Genomic DNA, 26,260 nt, shown 5'->3' on the forward strand with positions numbered 1-26,260 from the left:
AATTAACCTGAAATTCACAAGGTTTTCAAATTTACTTGGTCATTCAAATGATGCATGTGAACTGTATGACAAGGAATTAGTCACTTATATTAAAATCTTTATAGACATTTCATTGTCCAGTCTTGTTTTGTATAGTCGTTTTCATGGATCGATTTCCATAGGTATTGGTGAGGCAGGATGACATTAACTATGACACAGCCTCAAATTAAATGAAGTTGTGAGGATATCACACTTGCCGTATGCTATAGGTTTCTATTTAATGAATTTTTAGAGTACTCTGTAATAGGCAGTTGAGAATCGAAAATATGCAGTCAGGCAGCTTGTTTAAAGTGGTTTAACCTTTGTTCAACTTTGTTTGATGTAGCAAGTGTGTTCCTAACCCATTAAGAAGGGATTGCCAGGTTTTAGCAAAAAAAATTCCAGCCCAAATATACCTCATAAACTACACAAAAGATCTGAAACTAGCCCACAATTTTGGGCATTTCTTCTCTTTCTCAGCCTCTGCGTAGGAAACTAGGTCACTGTGGTGCACTTGTATTTGTCATGCATGGATATTATTCACTCCATAATTCATCTTCCAATCTTTGCAATACAGTATGTCTTACACTAAATTGTTGTGTATATCATAGACTACAATAAACCAAATACAAGATATAAGATTATCTAACTTAGTTCTAGATATTGTTACTCATTTCAAGTTTCAAATAGTCTTATTCTATTGGCAGATAGTTTTGCTAATTTTAAGCATTTATTTCTAGAAAGAAGGAAAATTATCTGCCAAAAGAATAAGAACATTTAAAGCTTGAAATAATATTTAGAAATATGTTTAATAATCTTAGATTTGATTTCTTTATTGTGCACTTATTATAAGAAATACTAGATTACTTTGACTTTGAAGATATTTTCATTTGCCAAGATTTAATTTTTTGCAGCTTGTTAGCCTATGTTGTGTACAATTAGAGACTATAACTCATCTTTCTTGTTCTATGCATAGTGTGTTAATCATTTTCTAGCCCCTCAGTAGTGTCAGTTTCTGACTGTAACACAACTGTTGGCTGGACATTTTTGGTTGGCAAACTGTTTCCTAACCCAGCACTGACATTGAGGAATTTAAAAATACTGACAAAGTGCACTTACGTGGTAGATGTACTTGATAAAATGGCAAACGTACAGCTATAACATGGGCGTACATAATAAACTGACCACTGACAGCATATATTTACACCCAGAGAAGTACTTAGGGTTCATTTATGTGAAAGTATGCTGTGTTCTGTAGATTTTCTATTTTGTTGCTCTTAGAAGAGGCTACTGAGTTTAAATGGAACCTTACTATGAATGTGTAACAACAAAAATAAAAAAGAAGAAGGAAGGGAGGTAACTTATCAAAATTATTATCCATAGTGTATATAATCCAAAGTGTAGGCTGTTTTTGTGGTAATTAAACAACAATCCTAGCAGTGAACCACAAATTACAATCTAATGAGATGAGAAATGTAGGAAATCATTACCCAAAGTGAAAACAGACCAACCTGTCGATGAAAACCTGTCAGCTCACAATTTAATTACAACATAAATCTTGGATGCCAGTGAAAGTCACATTAATTATAAAGATTAATAAAGAAGTAAAAACCTATAATTACTCTAGAAAGAGCCTGAGGTCCTCTCATGAATCTGGAAGTCAGTGCACATTAGTGGTGTACTAGTACTTTATTTAAGCACTTGTAGGAGTACAAACATACACTATATACAATATACAGTGGGGGAACTAAGTACTGAATGCATCAACATTTTTTCCAGTAAATATATTTCCGGTGAGGTTATTCACATGAAATTTTCACCAGACATCAGTATTAACTCAAGAAATCCGTAAATATAAAGAATTCACAACATTAAAGTCCATAAATAAAGTTATGTTTAATAAAGTAGAATGACACAGGAAAAAAGTACTGAACACTCTAAGAAAAAGCAGTTCTCCAAGGCAAGATAAGGCAAAGAACCAGCTGAAATCCGTAAGTAATTATACCTCCTATCTGTGCAAATTAATATCAGCTGGGTTAGTAAATTGATCGTCTATGAAAAATACTTTTAGTTACCTTTAATTACTTTTAGTTATGGCAGACTTCATATAATTGAAGGAACAATGAATGGAGTCCTTTACTGGGAGATTCTTGAGAAGAATCTGCTGCCATCCACCAGGATGATGAAGATGAGATGTGGGTGAACCTTCCAGAAGGACAACGATCCAAAACATATAGAAAAGGACACTTTCAATTGGTTTCAGAGAAAAAAATCAAGGCGTTAGAATGGCCCAGTCAATCACCTGACTTGAACTTGACCGGACTTTAATGTTTGGATTGCTTTATATGTGTGGATTTCTTGAGTTAGTACCGAAGTCTGCTGAAAATTTCATGTGAATAGCCTCATTGCAAATATATTTACTCAAAAAAATGTTGACGCATTCAATACTTATTTCCCCCACTGTACATAGATCTATATAGTGACACCTTGATTAATACATTTGACAATGTTTGTAAATAAAAAGCACACTGGTATACATACCCTGCAGTTTCCAAGCTCCTCTGCTGACAGGATGATGGTTCCACACTTCTTCCCAGGGATCCCCCTGCAATCAATGCAATCAAGGCAGAGTGTTAACTCTTACAAAGTGAGAATTAAACAGATGTAACAGCAAGACTGTGCTAGGTGTCCAGTAGTGAGGATTAAAATCAACTTCCAAATGCACACAAAGCCTTCTGTATTCCCAGAAAATATCTGAAGAACAAATCAGATACAACATGGCTTCATGTTTCTCTTTATTGCCACCCTGAAATGATACGCTATCTGAAGTTATTTTACCACCTGTTATACATTTGTGAGACTCATGAAAGTCTTTTTCCATATGCGCTCAGACTAATTAGAAAAAGGATAAGAAGTGACTGAAGGCAGGAAGATAGCTGACAATAAAAGCCACAAACCGTGCAGCTGAGTTTTTATAGTATATAACACTTGCCCAGCGGTTTGCACACACTGTCCTCCAGAGTCAACAAATCTTGCCAATCCCTGCTCGAGTTGCACAACAATTTCATTAGCATTGCTTTCCTCCAGATGGCTAAGTTTCCCACTGGGAGCCTCCAGCAGAAATAAAGGCAGATGCAGGCTCTGTGGAACCATGTTGGTCATGCCCATGCCGAACCACCAATCCAAATCTGTTTTGGCAGAGACTTTGTTTTAATATGAGAGAATACAGTATAAAACCTTGCTGGCACCTAACTGAGAGGTTTGAACATCTCCAAACATCACCATGCAGCAGCCATTTGTCTCCAAATTTAAGACAAACAAAAAACGAAGTAAAAGACTAAAACATTTGATTTCATTTCCCAAAGCTGGTTATCAGAAAATCAGTGTTGGTTATCAGCACACTTCTTCAAACGAAACATGAAACATGAAACATGTCCTTACGATGAAAGGCTTGTTGTATGGAAAAGGTCCTCTTGCTATGCCAAACCAGAGTGGATGCAATGACACAATGATGAAATGTTTTGTCCCAGTCCCTTAGAAAAGGTCACAATATAAAAGCTGGATATAAAAACCTTAAACACTACAAGCCGGGCTTATAAGCGGTGTGTCAGGTAAAGGTCAAGCCTACTGAGATATTCGTAAGATATAATGGTCTGTGTCAGTAAAAACCTGTACTGAATTTGATGTAAAGACATTCTCAAAGTAGAGATGTAGTCATACTGCTCATTCTTGTCTGTATGTAAAATCCTGAAGTAAAGAGTTTCTGTAAAAGCATAGGATTTGAGAAACAGTTTATCTTTTACAATCCATACCTCAAGACACATAATGATGGTCACTTCCATACATATATGGTTAGCATATAAGCAGTGTTGGGAAGTAGCTAGCTACAAGTAGTAGCACAAGGAGCTGTTTTGAAAATAATGTAGCCTTTTCAGTAACAAGTTACTTTTTGACAAAATGCTACACTGCTACATTTTGTCAAAAAGTAACTTTTTCACATAACGAGTTCAATGTTATTTTTAATCAAACAAATCTCAGTGTTCCAGCAAATGCCCAAATGTGGCTATTCAATTCAATGTTACACGGATTGTTACACTATTTGCCGACTAATCTTATGCACTTGAAGTGTAGCAAAACAAACTCTATAGAAGAAAACGCACAACTTTTTTTCCCTATGCATTGTTGATATTATTCTGAGAAATTTCGCTCTTTGAAAAAAATACTGTTTTCTCACCTTGCAGGCTCTAGTGAAAGACACAATGGTTTTATGTTACAATGGAAATGTCCTGCTGTGTTTTGACCATTAAAATGTCTCTCCCGCTTTCCAATAGTGTTGCATTGGTGTGACAATACCGCTGATGGACTGCCAATGGTTTTTGTGTCCTCTGAGGCAGTGGTCCCAAAGGACGAATACAGAGACCAGGAAGATCGATAAGTGGCTCTCAAATGATTGGCTCAAAAAAGGTCAAGCTCGCTCTACCACAGCTGGCCACCAGTTGCCATCACATTTTGACAAAACCGAAACCAGCCACTGCTCACTACTAACATGCCAAAAATAGGTGAAATGGCCAGTCTAGAAGGTCTCGATCTTCATTATAACCCTAACCTCTGCAGGACAACTCTTCAAAAGACCGCACATCCTTGATGGTCTGACATCCTTCACCAAATCCAATTCTAGAAAAAGCTGGAGAAGGGTAAACACAATAAGTCTTTTGAACTATAGGATATTTTTTTTTTAGAGATTCTTGACAAACCCAAAATTCTCTAACAGTGATGGCATTTTTATTGTTCTGATTTATAGCTCTACCCTCTCATGATGTATGTGGTAGTTAAACAGAGCAAGGCTAAATAATGGTAACAGAAATGTCACACAGATTCCCCAGTGAATTTAAATGTGACATCTTCTTTAATTCATGTGATATTACTATATCCAACAAAAAACAACAAAAAATAACTGAGAACCAGGAACAGGTTTTGTTTTCCTGGCCAAGACTGTGGATTAACATGTTCATTGATACGAACATGAATCAACATTAACATCTTCATTGGTATGCCAATTTAGCAGATTAAGGAACGAGAAGCAGATGACACACACATCAGTTTGCATGTGATTGTTTAATTAAAACCATGGACATTTCTACAAATTTCAAGTCACATTTAATATTTGGAAAATAACAGGGCTCCATATTTTCCTGGGACCCAGGAGTGCATGCAGTTGTGTGCAGTTTTTATTTCATCTCAGTTTTTTAACTGTGGAAAGCAAGCAATACCTCAGAACCAGCAGCACTATCCTGTTCACTAAAAAAAAATTGTATTGAATTTTTATAGAACACTCAAGTTATGTTCCTTAAGTTTGTTATTGGCACTCTGGAGCAGAGCTGTACTGTACATTCATATCATCTGCTGATTACCTGAACACACTGTGTATACTATGTCTAATATTTCTATCTAATATTCTACTGAATGTATCATCTCTCCAGAATGAACACTATTACAAATCATTCTTCTGTGACTTTACTACTCTTCCTGTCTATTCTATGTTATTATATCTCAGACTGTGCAAGGTTATGGAACATTAAGGTTGTAATTAGACTAGAACTAAGCAATTACATGAGCAGTCTAGAATACCAAGCTAACAGTGACAACTTTTCCAAAATACACTTGTCAGTTGTCATGAAACCCAAACAGCCCAGAAAGTGTCATAACGTTCAATAAATAATGTGTGAATATATATATATATATATATATATATATATATATATATATATATATATATATATATATATATACACACACACACCAAGTATCATATGTATGTGTCATGTGACCCTATAAATACCACTTGTAAGTGAAATATTGTATAGCTGAGAGAAATCATAAAATGCCAGATCCCTCTCAGCTCACTAAATATGTATGTGCAAATATAATTAAATTAATGGAAATTTTTATATCTAGTGCTGTGAATTTTGTATGTAATTAATGTCAAGTCTCAGGTAGATGAAGACTATCAGGCTTGACTCAAATAGCTTAAAGGTTACCCTAGGCTATAATTCATAGTATTAATACGCTTCTATAAACCCACAAGCAGGTTTTTACCACCACACTTTTCCTGTCCTGTCTCCTGTCACACCTGTGTTGTATATCGCTGAAGGCTGAGGCATGCTGGATCTCCCCACCCCCCACTACCCCCCACTACCTGACATGACAAGCTTGCTGTTGTTAATACAGCTGCACAGCAGGCTTGGCTCCAATCACGAAAGCACAAAAGGCACAAAATGAGAGCAACTTTATCAAACTCACCAGGGTGGGCAGTCGCTAAAGACTGCATATAAAGCAGAATACTGGCAATGAAAGAAACAAATTTAAGAGATTTAAGAGACGGATGATGTTATAAGCAGCTTGTGAACGCTACAGTACAGCCTGAAAATATGGATGTAATGAGGGAATGTACCATTTTCCTACAGATTTCAGATAGTGATTAGCTGATGTACAGGGCCATCTTCAGAGACGGAGACTTATGTCCAAAAGTTGCATCACATTTTATGCAGGCAAAGTTGCACGGGTTACACATGTGCTTAAAGTGATTTTCTGGGCCCCCCATTCAGATTATGCAAATCACCTGTGTGCCGTTCATGTCTCCAAAGTTGCTAGAGTATAGATGTGTCTGAGACGGGATTTTCAGTAGAGGGCTTCCCTCCTCATTTTGTGATTTAAAACAGCAGTTGATCCAAGACATCCTATTATGTTATTACTTTTAATATCGTTAATTGTGTTCACAAATTAACATGGTCAGGAGATACTAACGCAGGGTCATGAAATCATACTGCGTATGCACATTGTAGGGTATTTTATCACGCTTTTAATTCACTATTTTAAGTTGTCAAATTAATAAAATGCTGCCAATTTGATGCGCACTCCTGTAAAGAAAGCATGCCAATGGTTTGAAGGATAAGCTGACCTAGTAAGCATCTGCTATGCTTACAGCTTACTTTTAATTAATTCATAAATCTATGCATAAATAATTTGGTCCTTGAGATATGCAGTGTCTCAAATTAAGATGTTGTCTCCTCCAATGTGTGTGCGAAAACAACAAAAACTAAACGTGATAGTATGAATTTCATACCTAATTAATTTCAATTCATAATTTCATTTCAGTCTGACATATTGTGGTTATATCAAACAGTCAGGCAGCGATACTGGATTAATTCTGCTCCTCGCTCAAGCCAATATAATGGAGAAAAAAAGAGCAGGTTTAAAATCACTCATAACTGAGATATGTCTCTCTTGTGGTCAAACTCTGGACAACTCTGTGTGTGCACAACTCTCATAAAACCTAGGAAGAGAGCTTAAGTATGTAGTTACTGAGTTATCTGAGGTCTAAATACCGATCCTCGCTACTTGCATCTAAGTCAACTAATACAGTAATATCAGTCCTACGTATAATATCCGTCTCTACGTATATAATTACACATGACCAGTGTAGGATTTTGTGAACAAATAGCTCTATTAATTAATTACAAAAGGACCTGTAGTATTTCTATTTGATTAGCAAGGTTTCACATACAAAGCCCAAAGCTGTAATTCTGTGAATTCTCTGAATATACATCCTTAGGCTCTTTTGCACTGTTAGAGTTAAGAGATGAGTGGTTTGACTTTCTGTGCATGCTGTGAACCATCCCACAATTTCCCAATGTGTGACAACAACAAAAAGTGACTAGAACCAGAACATCAATACAGTACCAATGTCTCATGCCCTCCAAGCTGCTCCTGTTGCTCTAAACAAACATATTTCCAAAAACAATAAAATGGCTGTGCTGTGTTTTGCCAGGCTGATTATTACAGCACGCTGCTCCCAGAGCTCAGGAGGACACCTATCTGCATGCACCTAATTTCATGGCTGGTTGCCAAATGATTTGCATTGATGCGCACTCATGATGCACTGACATGATTGGATTAGCCAGCGTGTACGTTCCGAAGCCTCGGTAATGGCTGTAAAAATCACAGGCTATATTTACAGGTGGTCATAATACATATAAACTGAACTGTATAAAAACTGTCCCTCTATCGTTGCTCTTTGAAACGGTCGTGCTGTAAACGTGAATGAGACACTACAAACATTTAGTGCTTTCACTGAATGATTCACTAGTGACTGTTTGTGCCAGAACACGTAGCATAATTAATTGTATTGGTGCTGAAAATGAGTAAGCAAAGAGCAATCTTGTTTTGAAAGAAGTGGTGAGAAAGGAACAACTTTTCTTCCATAATTAGTGGGGTGAGATACAGAGACTTCATAAAGTCATTTAGAAAGGAGACGAAGAGGCACAGAGCAACATTAGAGGAATTTGAACTGGGAGATTAATGAGCTATCAGGGAATTAAGTTACTCGAGAATCTGCTTTCAATGAGGTCTCAAAAGAGCAAAAAAAAAAAGGAGAGAAACACCTCCATAAATGGCGTCTAAATCTCAACCTGCTTTACTTCAGTTGTCTTTGTTCTTGTGTTGTGCTTCTGGCAGTAGCCTGTGTACTCTGTTTATACATTGCATCACGTGCTACGACACATGATGAATAAAACAAAATGTTGTTGCTTTTATGCAAAATAATTCATAATTTTCCTGGTAAGCTGCTTTCTTTCCTCAGCTGGAAATAAGGTCTTTCATCTTCCTCCTTTCATGTGTTCTTAATCCTTTTTCTTTATTTAACAAAGGGACACTTTTCACATCGTGTTTGCTGAATGTAAAGCGAGATTTTGCTTTATCATTATGCCATGATGTAGTGTTTACATTAACCATTTACCGAGCATATCATTTGAAACGCAAGTGAGGATCGAGCTGAGCATCTGTTCTAGCTGTTATTCGAAGATATTTGGCCACAAATTGTGTTATTTTAGTGTTGCCTATTAGGCAGATGATGGCTCTGTGAAGCTGTGGGAAAGAGACATCATCCATCTGGCTTGTCATACTGCTGCTGAAAGCAACACAGATTTTCTTTTGGGCAAGCTCAGATTTGTATCATTCACCATAAGGAAAATGTTCTTCTCATGTCTTCTTCTTAACCTGTGTTTCAACTCCGACCGTCTTAAGCGCACGCCTGCATCCTACTTCTAAATAACTTCTAAACAGTGCCATGTGTTGTCATTAAATGATTCATTCAGTACAAACAATTTCAGTGTTTTTTCTAACTTATAGCATGGTGATGTAGAGATATGGCAACAAATCTGAATCGTATATGATCATCTCAAAGTGGGGTCAAGGCACGAAGCACAGCCTGGTCCATCATTTTTTTTAAATGTTCTTACAGTGATGGAAATCTATTCCATTATTTCATTATTGAGGTCTTATACTTGAATACCTGAGGTCTAGTACTTATCTATTTACATATACTAATTACATACATATTACATCAAATAAGTGAATGCACATTTCTGGCAAAGTTTTTATTTGTTTTGAACTTGCTAGGGATAAGAATTGCCTTTAAAAATATATATATATATAATTAAACATTATGGGTAATGGTTTGAGATGAATAAAAATCAGAACCCTAAATACAAATCCTAAAAAATGCATCTTTTATGTATATTACACCAAAGGTGAACCATCCAGGATTCCCCTGAGAGAAGTGAAGTGTGGTCAATGCATGCAGGAAACATCAATCCTTGAGGTGGATGGGCTACTACAGCAGAAGACCACATCAGGTTCCACTACTGTCAGCCAACAACAGGAATCTGAGGCTGTCATGGGCACAGACTGAAACTGGATAGTCCAGTTTAACCCATCCACCTCAAGGTATGACGTGTTGATCATTCTGAGATGCTTTTCTGCTCACCATGCTTGTAAAGAGTGCTTATTTCAGTTAATATAAGACTTCCTGTCAGCTCATCTCTCTCATCAACAAGGTGTTTCAGCCTGCAGACCCTCCTCTCACAGGATGTTTTTTGTTTTTTGGCACCATTCTGTGTAAACTCTAGAGACTGTTCTGTGTGAAAATGCCAGGAGATCAGCCGTTTCTGACAAACTCAAATCAGCCCACCTGGCACGAACAACCATGCCACCGGTAAAGTCACTGAGATCACATCCCTCCCCCCCCTCCCCCCCCACCCCCATTCTGGTGTCTGATGCGAACTTTAACTGCACCTGCATGAGTTTTTGCACTATTCTGCTTCCACATAATTGGCTGCTTAGATAACTGCATAAATGTTCCTATTAAAATGGGTGGTGATTTGGGGGAGGCGGGAATACTGAAAAAAAGTGTTCTTTTCTGTAAATATAGGTTCAGTGTACCTTTTTAAAATGCAATAAATGTTTACTAAGCAAAAGCACAAACAAGCCACAAATAATCAGAAAAAAAATATTCGGTATTGTTTTGATGAACTGTTAACACATGATCCTCTTACGTCTGTCTTAAAATATTCTAGCACTCAGTACTTTCAATTGAACACCTGTACCAGACTCTTAAATATCATTTTAAATGATATAATAATATAATCCTCTTTAAATTGTAAGGTGTTATGATTTTTATTTATAGATTTTTTTTAAAATTGACATTATATTGAGTGATTGTTTCATCTTTCCATCTTTCCACATACGCCTTTCCATCTCTACTTCTAGCCTAGAGAGATGGGTTGAGTCATTTTAGACTTACTAATTCATCACAGGAGCATTTAGGGTAAAAAGGAAAAAAAAAAGAGAGCGTGATTCAGGGGCAAAGAAAAACACGACCCCCAACAGTAATTACATACACGGCCATTACTCTTTCTAAGCTGGGCTGTAGTTCTGCAGCACTGGGACTCGTGTAGTTTATGGTTATTTTATATTCCTCTCGCTCTGCCTCTCTCTCCTGGGATGTGGTAATCCTGAAGAAATATTTCTTGTTTAGTGCACACAAATACAGGGTTTTTTTTCTTACAAAGAAAAACCGATCTGAAACAACTGATCAAATAATTATTCAGTGCATGTTAGAATAGAAATGCTGCCATTCTGCCAGTCTATTTCAAAGCTACTAAGACACTCCAGAGCTGGTGAGTGATGGAACTCATATCTTTCATTATGTAACTGAGGCATGATGGGTAAACGTGCAGTTAAATGAGACCTGAGAGAGAAGAACATACTGAGTGGGGGGAGAGGCAGCATTCTTATCAAGGTTTTTTTTTTTTTTTTATCCCTACCCACAAAGCTAATGGCTTAAGGGCGACCGAAGGGGAGACCAGCCTCTCCAGGCAAGTATCATCAAAACAGCTGGTGTGTTGGCAAGCCTGTCATAAGCGCTTCCTTTTCCTCTATCAGCCTATGCAGGAGGGAAGCTATCAAATGGAAAATACTGTAACCATATGGAAGGCGATAAGACATGGGAGGCCAAGTAAATGATCCATGAAGATTCCCAACACTAAAAGGTCACATTTTGGCCTGTATCTTTTATGCTGTGATTGTGTTTTATTTCTATAGCACAAAAGTCATAAATGTCTCCAGTCATATAAAAATCCAGTCATCTAAAACTGTGAAATGTCCAAAATCTTATATGACCCCTTATGTAAATAATTAATGTTAATCAAATACTAAAACTAAACTAAAATTAAACTGTGATTGGCTCAATGTCTCCAACCCAATATTATTATTATGATTACTGTTATGATTAGTAGTAGTAGTAGTAGTAGTACAACCCCAATTCCAAAAAAGTTGGGACACTGTATAAAATGTAAATAAAAACAGGAAGCAATGATTTGCAAATCTCATAAACCCATGTTATTCACAATAGAACAGAGAAAACATATCAAATGTATAAACAGGAAATGTTCCCTTTTAAGGAAAAAATAAGGTAATTTTGAATTTGATGCACACAAGTCATGCAAATAAAACAAATCATGTAACTGACCTGTTGCCAATTAACCTAATTAGTTGCAAAATGTTCCTCCAGCTGTTTCTTTTTAGTAACACTTAGTTTTCCAGCCTTTTGTTGCCCCGTCCCTAGTTTTTTGAGATGTGTTGCTGCCATCTAAGTCAAAATTACCTTATTTTTTCCTTAAAATTGTTCATTTCCTCAGTTTAAACATTTGATATGTTTTCTATGTTCTATTGTGAATAACACATGGGTTTATGAGATTTGCAAATCATTGCGTTCAGTTTTTATTTACATTTTAATCAGCGTCCCAACTTTTTTGGAATTGGGGTTGTAGTAGTAGTAGTAGTAGTAGTAGTAATAATAATAATAATAATGATAATAATAATAATAATAATAATAATAATAATAATAATAATAATAATAATACCGCCGCTCAGTTGAATTCTTGAATCTTCCAGACAGAGTACAGTATGTTGCTCTTTTTGTTTTCTTGGTAATAATAAGCTGTAGTCGTATTAACTTCAAGAAAAGAAAAAAGAGAGACTGGTGAGGGAACGACTGTTTATAGCTGCTACAACATAACTGATAACTGGAGGACATTCCACAATGTTAAAAGTAACTATAAATTGTTAAAAATTGTGACAATTCATCCATCCATATATTTTCTGTACCACTTATCCTATGCAGGTATCCTTCCCAGGGAACTCGGGGGACAACCTGTATGGGGGGGCAGCCCATAGCAGGCCACAACTGCACACAATACAGAGAATTTGGAAATACTAATCAGCCTACAATGCATGTCTTTGGACTGGGGGAGGAAACCTGAGTACCCAGAGGGAGCCCCTAAAGCATGTGGAAAGCATTCGATCCCCCAACCCTGGAGGCATAAGGCAAACGTGCTGTTGTATATTTCAGGAACAACAGAGAACAGAGAAACAATCCATTTCTTTTTCTATAACAGCATGGCTCATTGTGTATTATTCCATACATATTAAAATGTTTATGCTCAGATCTGTATTTAGACCTGAAAATAAGCCAGTTAAATAGAAATGACTAAATAACTCAACTTCTTATATATTCTTATGTCTCTACACACATCTGACATCAAGTGGATCAAGCATGTGTCTGATATACTGGTTATACTGGGTATTTAAAATACAATAGCTAAATAGTGAACATGAGTCTTAACTCCACAAATAACATCTGCTTCCCAGGAAATATTAGCATTTATCTTTACTGCCTTTACTTTCATGTCCTATTATTCTTTAGCTAAAAAGCAAAATAAAAAAAATAAAAATAACTTTTAAAAAAACATTCCTTATAAATCCAGAGCTGTTCAAAAAGCCACTGATATAAATTCACTTTTCTGCTATATTTGTGTTCTTCTGAATGTAAAACATAGCAACAAACCTCAGATTGTCTCACTGTTATCTAGGTGATCACTAAAAATAGTTTTGTCTCTATGAGACTGGGTAATTGTCTCTCTGAACTGAAATAGAAAAGAGAAGGAAACCAGAAAAAAATAAGAAGAAAAAACAGAAAATAAAGAAGCCGTGAGAAAGCAGTAGCTAAGCTTAAAGGCATGGACACACTGCACTCTTGCAGTGCAGTATACTTTACAACAGGGGGAAAAATTCCAATATTTAGAATGCATAATAAATTTATTCTATTATAATGCATGGTATACATAGAGTAAGTAAGGAATAAAACACAATGACGTGTGCTGTTATAGGAAAATAATCAATAGTATGGTGTGCAGTTTCATGTAATCAATGTTTGAGCTGGAGATAAAATATGAATTAACTGTTGTAAATGCTTATTGACTAGCATAATGACAATGGTTAAAGACTCATAATATTTGATCATAATGTATCATAATTTGTGAAAGTATAGTGTAATCACATTGAAATGGAGTCTCATTCTGAGGCATTAACATCAGGGGAAATCTGAAAATGATCAGCATCATACTCAACACATACTTAAAGAAAGATTGAGCTTCTTCGCCCCACTGTTTAAGCAGTTGGGAAATGGGAAATGCGTGTTGAGGTAGAATAGGACTCCAACGGATATTACCTTCTCCATTTGAAACTCAATTCAGACACCTCATTTCCAATGAGGCTTGGTCTTTCTGTCCATCTCACTGAAATGACTTATGACACAACTGAATGGTTTTCTCTCAGCCTATTGTCATGTAATGCATTTTAAGCAACAAGTGTGCCACACCTAACGTTTAAACAGCTGCAAGAACATGCAACATTTTCACTAAATAAAATCATTTGAAAGGTTGATTCCACGATTGGGGTGCCATTGATATCCCACTGATAGTACATTTATGATTATATATGTAAAAGACATTTGGTAACACTTTACTGAGGGACCCTATTCAGAAGGCTATATGACACTAATATAAGCGTTTCATAACAACTGATATAAACCTACACAGACCTCATTTCAATAAGCATCAGCTGTCACACAGGCTGCTCTTTTTCAAATGACAGATTTTTGGTGATATTTGGTTGAGTCACGACACTTTCTGGGGTGAAATGACATAGCACCTTATGACGACCGACTGAGTGAAGTAAAGCTGATGATGTGACATTGCTTGTCAAGTAAGGCTGGCTCTGTTTGTATCAGAACCTCCCAGATTGGATCCGGCAAGTATTTTAGTGGATACAGCACCTTATTCGCATATTACATACATTTATGCACTATTTTGAAGGGATGAATCAAGAAAAATCATAATTGCCATGACAGGCTTATGTAAGTGTCATGTAGCCTTCTAAACAACTTCAGTAAAATATTACTAACATTTTAAACATAGGTAAAGTGTCCTTAATAACATGTGTTCATGTTGTAGATAATAAACATCCAAACCCACTTATCGATAATTAGATTTTACCTTAAAATATAATCATTAAAATACTTCAAACATCATATTATTTTTGCAATAATGTGTGAATCCATTTAATATCTCATGATTCAACATTATTTCCTATGAGACATCTATTATAGTATATGAAAAATGTGCGTTGTAGTGTCCCACACAACATTCACTCAACCCTGTTACAAGCACATTCACCCCGGTGAAAAATGTGGAATATTCCATGTTCCATTGACATGTTAAAGACGAAATCTGCATTATTAATGGATGGTCTTGATATTAGACGCATTTCTTTGATCAGAGTAACACTCTCAACTCAAATTTCAAATTCCTCAAATTTGAAGCATTAACCCCTTAAACTCCAGCTTATTACTGAGTTAAATGTGTTATCATTTCATATGATTCATAGAAAATGTACTGTGCAATATGTGAATCCTTAATTCTATAGAAAAAAGGATTTAGCTGTTTGTACTATATTTTTGTACAGTATATCTATGTATAGACATATACATATTCTAGTATAGAGCTAACTTATTTTTTATGTTTTTTACATTTTTCAAAGAGAATTGTTGTCAGCAATAAACATTATTTGTGAAGTGTTTGTTAGTTCTGCTATTTATAGATCTACAATCTACAGAGGCTGTTCAATAATAAAAGTAATACAAATTTAGTTACTTTTATTAGGTGTGTATTTTTTAAGCCTGGCCATTTTTCACAAATATAGAAAGTCACATTTTGTTGTTGTTGTTGTTGTTGGCTTACTGATAAATACAGATAAATACAGGTAAATACAGAGACATCTCAGACAACTCTGAATAGTTTTGAGTCTGCTGTAAATCATCCTGCCTTCCAAGAAAGTCCCTAAGTGACTAGAACAGATTCAAAATATAGTAAACTGTTTCTCAGTGAGCCTTTAGCACCTTTCCCTAACCCTGTTCCTGCTCCAAAGTAGTAATCCTCCTTAGGCTATTGGGTTGCTTTTTATATCTATATCCACACATGGATTTCTAAGCTTCAAAAACAATCTTGGTCCTTCAGACTATACTACATTATATCCACAACATTAATAGTCTCAGAAGCTCCATCACCTCATTCCTTATTCCAAAGAAATGACTCTGATGTCGCACTCCAGAGCTCTAAGCCTGAATTTATTAACATCATATGAAGACTCAGCGAAGTGCAATTCAGTCATTGTGCAATAACTGACACTTAACAATACTGAGTTACACCCCAAAATCTGTAGCTTTGTGATTAAAAACTGTACCAAGCACCAAGGGATTTGGGTAGTATAAGCAGTGAAGGCTTGATCCAAATTACATTCAGGTCAAAAGATGGTAATTATACTCATTAAATTACAACCTGTTACGATGCCTGTGGCACAGTTGTTGAATTCAAATGATTTCAGAGCTGAATAAACGTATGTAATTACAGCCTCCAATCATGTATATTACACTAACAAATCCATGCTGATTATTTTAGTTGCCTTTTTTTTTTTCATTTAGCCAAAAAAAAGAAAAAAAATCTCAAACTTAGCCACAGCTTTGTTCAATCAAAGGCGATTTCATTAAAACTGTATGATACAATGAGGTAATTTGATCATTCTTGAAGACAATGTTATAGTAAGTGCACTCTAGCCATGCTTACTGAAATTACATAGCTACTGTTTAAAAAAAAAAAAAAAATTCACTTCTACCAAGCATTAAGCTCAATTTAATATTCAGCAACGTAATATGTATATTAGCAAAAGAAAGGAAGCAGGATGAACCCTGGGTCCTGGATTAATCAAGATCACGATTAATATCATTCTCATTCTTAACGTTAAAATCTCAGTACAGAAACGCAAAAATAAAGTCCAAATTGAATGCATGCTCTCAAACAAGAACCCCAAACAATAGAGGTGAATTGATTGATTTTTTTTTTTCAGGGAATGCTACAGTGTTAGTTTCTTAGAAACCCTGCATTTCTAAATACTGCTTGAATGAACTTTTCAAGAGATTTCAGCTAAGGGTTTTCCTTGAAGAACTTTTCAAGTACTTTTTTTTTGCCTCATTGATTAAATGTTGAGTGGAATGAGAAAGAAAATCACCTTAGCAATAATTGAAAGACCAATCACTGGAAAATGTGAGCTGTAAAATACTGCCTCATTATTTTAAACATCATTATGGATGCACTATTAATGATTAACTAATTCAGGCACATACGGTGTGTTAAATTCATAAGCTGTTCCATTGAATTATTGTGTGAAAGCCCACCTTCGTTTTACACGCAACTACCCTTTCATGGTCACACTGTACCTCCACATTCACCCACCCACACACACACACACACACACACACACACACACACACACACACACACACACACACCAGCACAGTGCTTTTTGACATGCCATGTGGCGCCTTTCTTCTCCCACACGTTGCTCTTTTTTTATCATCAAAACCGTCTTACTGCCTCATAATTAATGCGCTGTCTAAAATCTGTTAGATTAAAGGCAACACAATTATAAGCAGCAGAGAATGGCAGCGGAAACAGAAAACACGGCATAGATGGGGCTTTTGTTAAAGAGGAAAGCAGGGGTGAGGTGGTGTTCTTAGATATTAAATCATGGAGGAGGGAAAAAAAGAGCATTGTGAAACCACAAACCTGAAGCTATACCACACACGAGAATGTTTTGGCATTTCAGGAAACTACAGAACAGCGAGGCACCACTTACACAGAATAAAAAGAGGTCCGAACCTTATGTGAAGCTTTTACACAAACAGCTGACAGGCGTTCAGCATTATGAGCAGTGAGAGAAGCAGGATGAAGTAAAAAAAAAATAAAAAATAGCCACCTACGCTGCAAAAAATATCTTATCAGTTTATTTGTCAGTAGACTTGGGCAGGCAACTTAAATTCCCACAGCATGTTGTTAATACTTTTCTAAAACCTGACATCATTCCGGTGTCAGATATGACACAGGCCAACATCATGCAGGCTGGAGGACAAGCTACTTGCCTGTGGATGCAGTGGCTTTGCAGGGCGAAGGAGGAGGAGAAGAGCTTGATCAACCTCAGCTGGGTCGCTTAACACACCAAGCCTTGAGGCAAATGGGCTACATTCGATTCTGGATCATTCAAAGTCTGAGACAATCTGAAGACGTCTGCTATATCCCGTGGCATGTAGGTGAGAGAGCAATGAAAATGCAGGAGTTTGTGCTCTCAGAGGGAACATTGGTATGGAACACTGAGCTTCATGTTCACGCCAAATCTCTTTGGCGCACAGCTAGGCCGAGGATAATTTAGCCTGTTCTCAGTGTGTTGGTCTCTGGAGTAAATGGTTAGTACTGCACATTAATCAGTGGCAAACACTATAGCCACAAACACATAAACTCACAACACACATACACACAGAGTTTCACTGAAATAACAAATATCTGTTTCTACTGCAAATGTACTGTATATGGGCTTTAAAGTATATCTCTATTTAACATTTTATCTACAAAACCTTAATTCCAAGAAGTGTATCAATAACACAACAGTTTAAACTGATATGAAAACAGGTTGGATAAAGGCTGGGCAAGGAAGTTATTATAGAATATTTATATCTTAATCAGAAGGGGAGATGTAAACTTGTTAAACATTTGAACAAAAATATAATTTTGTTTCTACATTAATAAAAAGAGTTCATTGGAACCTAATTTAAACCATCGGTATTACACGCTGGTTTGTCTGATATTTGGTTTGACTTGGATTTCACTCTGAACATAATTAACAATCAACAAAACAACCCAGGCTGAAAATGTACTCGTAAAACTCTTTCATTCATTAATCAGAAATATGCCGAGAGAAAACGTGTGCATAGAAATCACAGAAATAACCTGAGTGTGGAGCCAGCTAATGATTAGAAAATTGCAGAAATAGTTTAAAATATTTTCTATGTCGCATCCAATGTTTATTTTCTTTCATCAGTCCAGATTGACACAATGCATTTCTGCAGTGCTACAGCTCTGACCAGCTCTGTCTGGTCAAAATACTTGACATTTTTTCTTCACTTCAAGCAGCTGCTGTGATTCAGGTTTGAATCACTTTCTCATTGGCATCAGTCTCCCACTGGCTGCCTGAACAAGTTGGACTGAGACCACCTTGCTCAGAGGCTTTTAGACCAGTTGTTTTTATCCTCACCGAGTGTGATTGCTATGTTCTCACCTGCCTAAACGAACTGTGTCATCACTTATGAAGGGATGACCTGCAAAGTGATCAAAGGTGGATGAATGACCAGCGCCTTCCAATTACAAACAGGAGTGAGGCAGGACTGCTTGCTGTCACGTTTCTTGTTCCTGCTGGGTATTAACTGTGCTAAAAAGATATCTACAGCTCAGAAACGAAATGACATCCAGTGGACCCGCTGGACGCTTGTTGGATGACCTTGACAACCTTGCCCTGCTTTCCCACACCCAGCAACAGATGCAGGAAAAGAGTTTCAGGTGGAGAGTTTCATCTTGGCAGCATCGTCAACGTGCCACAAACCTGACCACCAACATCAAGATTAGGATCTTCAACACCACCGTAAACCCTGTGCTACTTTACAGAGCTGAAACATGGAGAACCACCACTGTAACCATGAAAATTATCCAAACCTTCATCAACATCTGCCTGAGAAGGATCCTTCAGCTCTGCTGGGATCTCAAGTGGGACAGCAGTCGGTAGAGGTAAAGATTCTCCAAAGGCGTTGAAGTTGGATTGGCCACACCCTCCACAAACCTACATCCAACAAAGTAAGGTAAACCTTTTCCTGGAACCCACAGGGTAAAAAGAAAAGCAGCCGACCAAGGAACACCTGGCGTCGCAACCCGGAGACAGACATCAAGAGAACGGGACTCACCTGGGGACAACTGGAACAACTGGATTGAAATTCCTGGTGAGATCTCGTTAGTGGCCTATGAGGCCATGATGATGATGATGATGAATGAAACGAACTACAGTAAGCGTGCAAAACACACCAGGGTTGCATTCAAACTGACCAAATGCTCCATGTGTGAAATTGTTTTTCTGAATTCCATTGTTTCTTTTTTGTTTTTTACTGTGGTTATGCAATTGTTATGAAATTCAGTATATTTTGGTTTGAACTTTACATGGAAAGCTATAATTTCCATCCTTACTCACTCATCACCATCTCTGCATCATTAACGCTGCAGTTCTGACATGGCATTAGCTTTGTTCTAATTTGGAAAGCAGCATGCACATGTACAGGCATGTGTCGCTTTCCTGCAATTATTCAAATCGATACAGGAATAATGGATTTTTACAATTCTCCTGTCCATTTCAGAAATTTTATCTATATAGTCACATCCTGGTTGTGTTCCCATTTTAGAGGTTATTAAGCATCTAAAAAGCTTTAGGTCATGTTCATTGTGATTTTGGTATTCTAAGGCACAAATTTTATACAGAATTGATCACAAATCAGAAATTTGCCAAGTGTCCATAACCCTTACATATATCATCAATAAGAACAACAACAACAGCATATTACTATTCCAGATACCAGGTGACGATTTCAAGGACAAGCTGGTGATTTCACCCAACATGACCAATATTGGGTGACCATCAAGCCAAAATAATAAATAAGTTTCCTCATCAAGTATAATCAGTCCATCTGCTTCAACAGCTCAAAATAGCATGGAAAGATTCAGAAGAATTTTTTTTTTTTTAAGTTATGCTAATGATTCTATGGACAACATGCTGGGAATAGAATTGTAGATCTAATACATTACTAATGTAAGACTTTTTATTGGGTTTTATTTGGTATTTTAAGGACATATGCTGCGTATTCAGGGCACATTTTTCCATTGTCTCACACTCCATTAGTAATTTATTTTATTTTATTACTTTTGTGTTTATTAAAAGTTAATAATCATCTGACTCCTGAGTCCAATAGATATTTTAGCATTGGTTTCATTTCAACCTTAGTGGGGTGCATAATGCTCACAGCACATGACCCGTCATATGATTACATTTTTATGCTGAATTTTACCAACACAGTTATTTTTGCACAGTCTTTATTTCATAAATAATATATGGATAATTCATTATGCAAAATATTCTTAAAATGACTAATATTCCTTTAAATTACTGTCATTACATTTTAGACATGTTTTACTCCCTCTCTAACCCGAACTATTATTATGTGAAATCAGGATATCGTTGGAATTGGCATATTTATTAGCTTTATTATTGCAATAGATAATGTATGAAAGTTCTTTGTACTGTGTGGTGAGGCAAAGATCTTATAGTGTAGCCTGTCCACTCAGAAGTCATCTTGGTAACACGTCTGAGCAGTTATTTCCAGTCATACAGGACCACACTCCTAACTATATGAACATTAACACTAAGATGACATATCAAACACAGATTTGAAATCACTAATATAATCTGGCAAAAATTATATGAATACTTTGTGGTCTTTGGCTCCAGCAACACAAAGTAACATTTTAATTTTTATTTTTTCAGTTTTCTCTTGCTACCACATGTGTGTTACATTATAACAAGCATGGAAAAAGCTTGACAACACAAATCTTTTTATATAGTTGTTTCTATGGTAATGGGATCATCTGACCAGTGAGTTGTAGCTTCTACTCCTACATAAATGCACTACTGTATATAGGGCAAAACATAATGGCTTCTACACCCTATCTAATGCAATTGATGGTCAGTAAGAAGCCATTTAGTATTGGTCTGTGACTCACATTGGTAGCTATATTTTCTGAAGTTTTTAGTATAAAAACTTTAAAAAGTTTTTTTAATAAAGCTTTTGTATTTGTTTGTTTTTGGGGGGTTTTTTCATTATAGTTTGCAAATATTCTCAGCAGGTGTCTGAGCCAAAACAAAAGACATATTAGTAATGTATTAGACAGAGTGCTACTGTAACAGAACAGACTATACAGTATATTATGGAATAGAGATCTTATGTGTAGCTGGTCTTTTTTCACACATTCACATATGTAGCTAATCTACAATAATCCATATCTCCCCTTGATTATCTTAATCAGATCAAGTTTGTTCCAGCTTTTGGTCACAATCAGTCAAGATGGTGTAAAAACCAGTCATATCTGAGTATTCGCCGGTGTAAGAATTGGATTGGCCTAGCTTTTTTTTTTCTAATTATACCTTTTCCAACAATGTATGCCTTTTATTATCAAATGGTACATAATATAGACACTACTCTGAGTGAAACATTCTGCCCTGGTCATGTTTTAAGCAGTGTAATGTCTCTGGTCCTAACAAAGTTTGTAAGTCAGATGAAAATATTTTTTTTGATCTTGGAAATATTTGGTTGAAAGAGGAATTACAAAACACCTAAACAGACACAAAGGATACATTACGTTTTCATGTCCGTGAGGCTGACAGCCGAGTTGTACCACATGCCGCATACCACAAATAGACATTCGGCAACACTGAGTCAGGATTTGGGAGATTGCTGTTGATCTTCAGACTCTAATGTTTAATGATCTTCAGATGAGTTATTTACCAAAAGAAGCATAACTTCAGAAAGGTTTCACCAGATCACACTTACAGGCTTCAATCAGAGCCAGAATTTCAGCATGTTACTTGAAAGGAAGGGAAGTAAGGCACCATAAGGTAGTGTTTCATGGCTGTTAGTGTTTTCAAGAAAGTCCATCAATATGAATTGAGGAGCCATCAGTTTTAGGAATCGAACCAGCAATTTAGAGGTGAATGTTCTGGAAAACAGGATAGGGTGTAGACACAGTCTTTCAACACAGTCATGATCATCCGTTTCCTCTGGAGCGTCAGCCAATGTAAGCATCATAGATGAGGAAGGATTGTTCATGGGTGCTTTTTGAATCTCAGCATTGAGATGATAGTGTTCAAAAGTGCAAGCCAATAGCCCCAAAGAAAATCCGTAACTGATAAAACACTTCAGTAGCACAGACACTGAGTGTGGACATTTGACTGTGACTGAATGTACCAAGGACTGGGGTGCAAAAGTCAAAACAGCAAGGTGAGTGGCTTGTACTGCTCGCAAAGATGGCCTTTAAATCAACCCTGAATTACATCTGTAACCGCAATGACCTAAGAAATAGATATATTACATCATCTTTAGGTTTTATATACCATTAATAAAGATCCACTTGGAAATGTAGTTACAACAGCATTGACCCACTCTCCCATTTTTTGAGGACAAAATATAAATGAAAAAATATATATATTTTGAACCAAAAGGGTTCAATCGTAATATTAATATATATATATATATATATATATATATATATATATATATATATATATATATATATATATACATACACATATATTAGGATAAAAAAAATATCCTAATTTAACAACCAAACTCAATCAATTATCAATCAAAAGATATTTAACAACATTGGGGTAGGTACATGTCTTGCCAGTCTCCCCCAGATGGTATATCTGCAAAACCCATTGTCACCTGAAACACCTATGCAATGCATTACTAAAGTAAATCAGAAATACCACCAACCCACAAAATCAGACCAAGATCATTTAGTCACTGTGACTCTCAATTTGTTGTCATCGTACTCACCCAAGAGTTTTCTCCAATCGACTTGCTGGTGAGCCGACAATCTCTCCCAGGGTGCAAAACATCTGCCCAAGAAAATCCTGGAGAAGCAGTGGGAGGGAGGGGAGGGAAACAGGAGAACAGGGTGGTGGAGATATATATACAGTAGATGAGATACAGGGGTTAAAGAGATTCCCCATTGCCCCACAGCTCTCTACTCTAACTACGGTAAGAAAAAAAAGGCTTTAGACGTACGTTGAACTCTGAGGGCTTCCGGGAAGGAGTGCAGGCAGCCATGTTAACAACAGAGTACAGCATGTAACAGAAAACATAAGACACAAACAAAACGGTGGCCACACCAAGGCCAGAAGACACCATTACTGTACAACTGAATTTCAAATCAGGACAGAGGAAATGAGGTAAACTGCTGTAGGTGAAAGCTAGGTGATAACGAAACATGCATCCATCAAGATGGGAACAGAGGGATGTGGAGGACAATAGGCAAGTCAAAATGTATCCAAATATATGCTATGTTAAACTATGATGACTCTATTGAATACTTTTTGTTTCCACTAGTGTCTAACCAAACATCTGCATCTGAAATTATGTAATAAGCATAGTTGGTTGTAAGTGGCTTATAAATAATAGTGTGCAGGTGGATTCAAAAAGCATCAATAAGATGCATATGTGTGTATAATATAAGGCATATACTCAAGGACAATACAGCAAGTAGATGGTTTAAATTGATAAAAAATTTATATGAAATAATCCTAAGTGTTTTTTTTTTAAGTGCTCCATTACATTCAACAATATATTTGGATACTGATGATTGATTTTGATTTGCATTTGTAAGGTTTCATATCTCCACAATTTCAGTAGTACTCACATGCTTTGAGAGGTCTGGACTTTTTGAGTCAACATCATATCTGAAATTTATTTAAAAAAAAAAAAAAAAAAACATTTTAAATCATCACCTTGTAATTTGTATTTTGACTTCTCTCTATGTGAAGTGTTTACCTTCTTTTTCATTTTACTTATCCAAAGGATAATAATATTGAATATGAAAAGACACATAGAATATTAAAAATCATGACAGCTCAACTCAGATAGCTTTAAATATCTGAATGGATTAGTTTCACCTCTGGGTTAACTGACAGTTTGAACTAAGGATGATGTCTTTCTTGTTACAAAAAGACATCTGGAAGTGGGCCATAAAATAGACCATTATCAATTTATTAAGGAATGCTATAAAAGGAGCTTTTAGTGAGTTTTCAAAGGCTCTTTTAAGTCTTTTGAGTGGACTCGGTGTGAAAAGAGGCTGCATCTGGAGTAAAAATACAAAATCACAGCGTACTCTGATTAACCCTTATAAACATAAAGGTTAGCATTTTCCATTGTCAGATCTAGCCATTAAAAGCAACATAGTGATATTTTGTGAAAGATTTCATTGAAATAATTGAAATTTAAAATAAACTTATACGGTAATCATAATAAACTACCATTTTTATTAAATGTTTAGACTCAGTAACAGCCTTTGTTGTATTTCAGCAGGCTAAGGAAAAAATGAAGTGAAGACGAAAAAAATCAAGTGACGAGAAAGGTAGAGGCATGTGGCAAAAGAATTTATCAACAAAAAAAAACTGTACAAAAGGAACAACTCACAAGTCAAATCGAAGGCTCTGTTTCTCTTCGAAGAAGTAGTCAAGAATGAACTTTCTGACAAAGTCCGGATTTAGCGTGTTGTCAATCACTTCAGTTCTGCCAAACTGGAGAAGGAATTGAGGGCAGCAGCATGATCCGGGTAAAGAAGACAGACAAGAGAGAATAGAGAAAAAGAGAGAGGCAGAGGTTATGAGGGGTGACGAGAAAATGGAGAAAATGAGGATAAGGAAACACAATAGTGAGATACTGGAGAGCAAAGTGTAATCACAGGAAATGCTTTCTTTTCAACAATAACAAGGCAGTATAACCTCTTTTTTTCTTGCTCTCCCAATCTCCCTCTCACTATCCCTTCTTCCTATAACACTAAAGCTTGATTTGCTGAAGCAAGATTGGCCAGAGGTTTCTATGTGCCAGGGCTAATTACAGCTATGGGCCCACTCATCGAGCTCAAGAGCACAGGAGATTGGTGACAATTACACCTGCTTAATTAGGGGCTCTTTCAGCCAATTCTGCCCCTAAATTCCAGCAGAAAGCAGCATGGAATGTGCTACTCCATTATTTTGCCACACTTGTCTTGGCAAACCAGACAAAATAATTGGAATGAACCCCTCCCCTAAAGATTACCACTAAATTCACTGAAACATACTTAAATCTGATCTCTAATACGGAACGAATCGCCCGAGCTTTAGACCCGAACACTCAGACAGTCGATCTCCATAAGGTTTCAGTTTATTAGCATGAATTATTTAATGTGAAACAAATATCTCAATTTACTGTCTTTTATAAAAGAGTTTAAAGCCTATCTTACATCTTATAATGTAATCACAGTATACATTGTCTTCAGGTCTTCATTCATTGTCTTCAGGTCATTAGACATGTTAGACATTTCTTAAAGACAAGATGAAATCAAAACTGGACTGTTTTATAACGTGAGCTCAGGTCCTTGGTCAGACTGAGCATGATTCATCTGTACGTCAAATGGCAAAATTCTCGTTTGTTTGTAATCTTCCACTAAAGTTCAATAAAAATGTCTGTGTAGAATTGCAGATGAAAAAAAACAAGTATAATAACCAATCATTTCATGTCAGATTTCAACTCCCCTTCCACTAGACCCAAAACACAGAGATGCTCGCATGGTTGAGCACAGACTTTGGTCTGTGGTTTTGGACATTGGTTTTCATGTATCTAAATAGTGCATTATTCTTTACATCACTAAAAAAGGTGGCAAACAAAAACTGATCTATATACGCTAAAAGGCCAAAAATATGTGAACACCTGACCTTCACACTCATATGTAGTTCTTCCTCAAACTGTTGCCTCAACGTTGGAAGC

At 36.3% G+C, this 26,260-nt stretch overlaps 1 protein-coding gene and 1 long non-coding RNA gene across 2 annotated transcripts in view; one reads left to right on the plus strand and one right to left on the minus strand.

The window, feature by feature from the left end:
- The window catches only part of LOC128628909 (uncharacterized), a 52,443-nt gene extending 38,356 nt beyond the window's left edge, over positions 1-14,087 (plus strand). Inside the window, exons 2-3 of the long non-coding RNA XR_008393170.1 lie at positions 9,606-9,801; positions 12,539-14,087. This is a non-coding gene — a long non-coding RNA (uncharacterized LOC128628909). The remainder of the gene's footprint in view (positions 1-9,605; positions 9,802-12,538) is intronic.
- Positions 1-26,260, minus strand: part of cpne5b (copine Vb) — a 120,017-nt gene that overhangs the window by 54,489 nt on the left and 39,268 nt on the right. Inside the window, exons 4-7 of the mRNA XM_017496467.3 lie at positions 24,929-25,032; positions 24,153-24,192; positions 23,291-23,367; positions 2,560-2,623 (exon numbers count right to left, since the gene is read on the minus strand). Of these exons, the coding sequence (XP_017351956.1) occupies positions 2,560-2,623; positions 23,291-23,367; positions 24,153-24,192; positions 24,929-25,032 (285 nt within the window). The remainder of the gene's footprint in view (positions 1-2,559; positions 2,624-23,290; positions 23,368-24,152; positions 24,193-24,928; positions 25,033-26,260) is intronic.

Source organism: Ictalurus punctatus, chromosome 21 (assembly GCF_001660625.3).
Source record: "Ictalurus punctatus breed USDA103 chromosome 21, Coco_2.0, whole genome shotgun sequence".
NCBI lineage: Eukaryota > Metazoa > Chordata > Actinopteri > Siluriformes > Ictaluridae > Ictalurus > Ictalurus punctatus.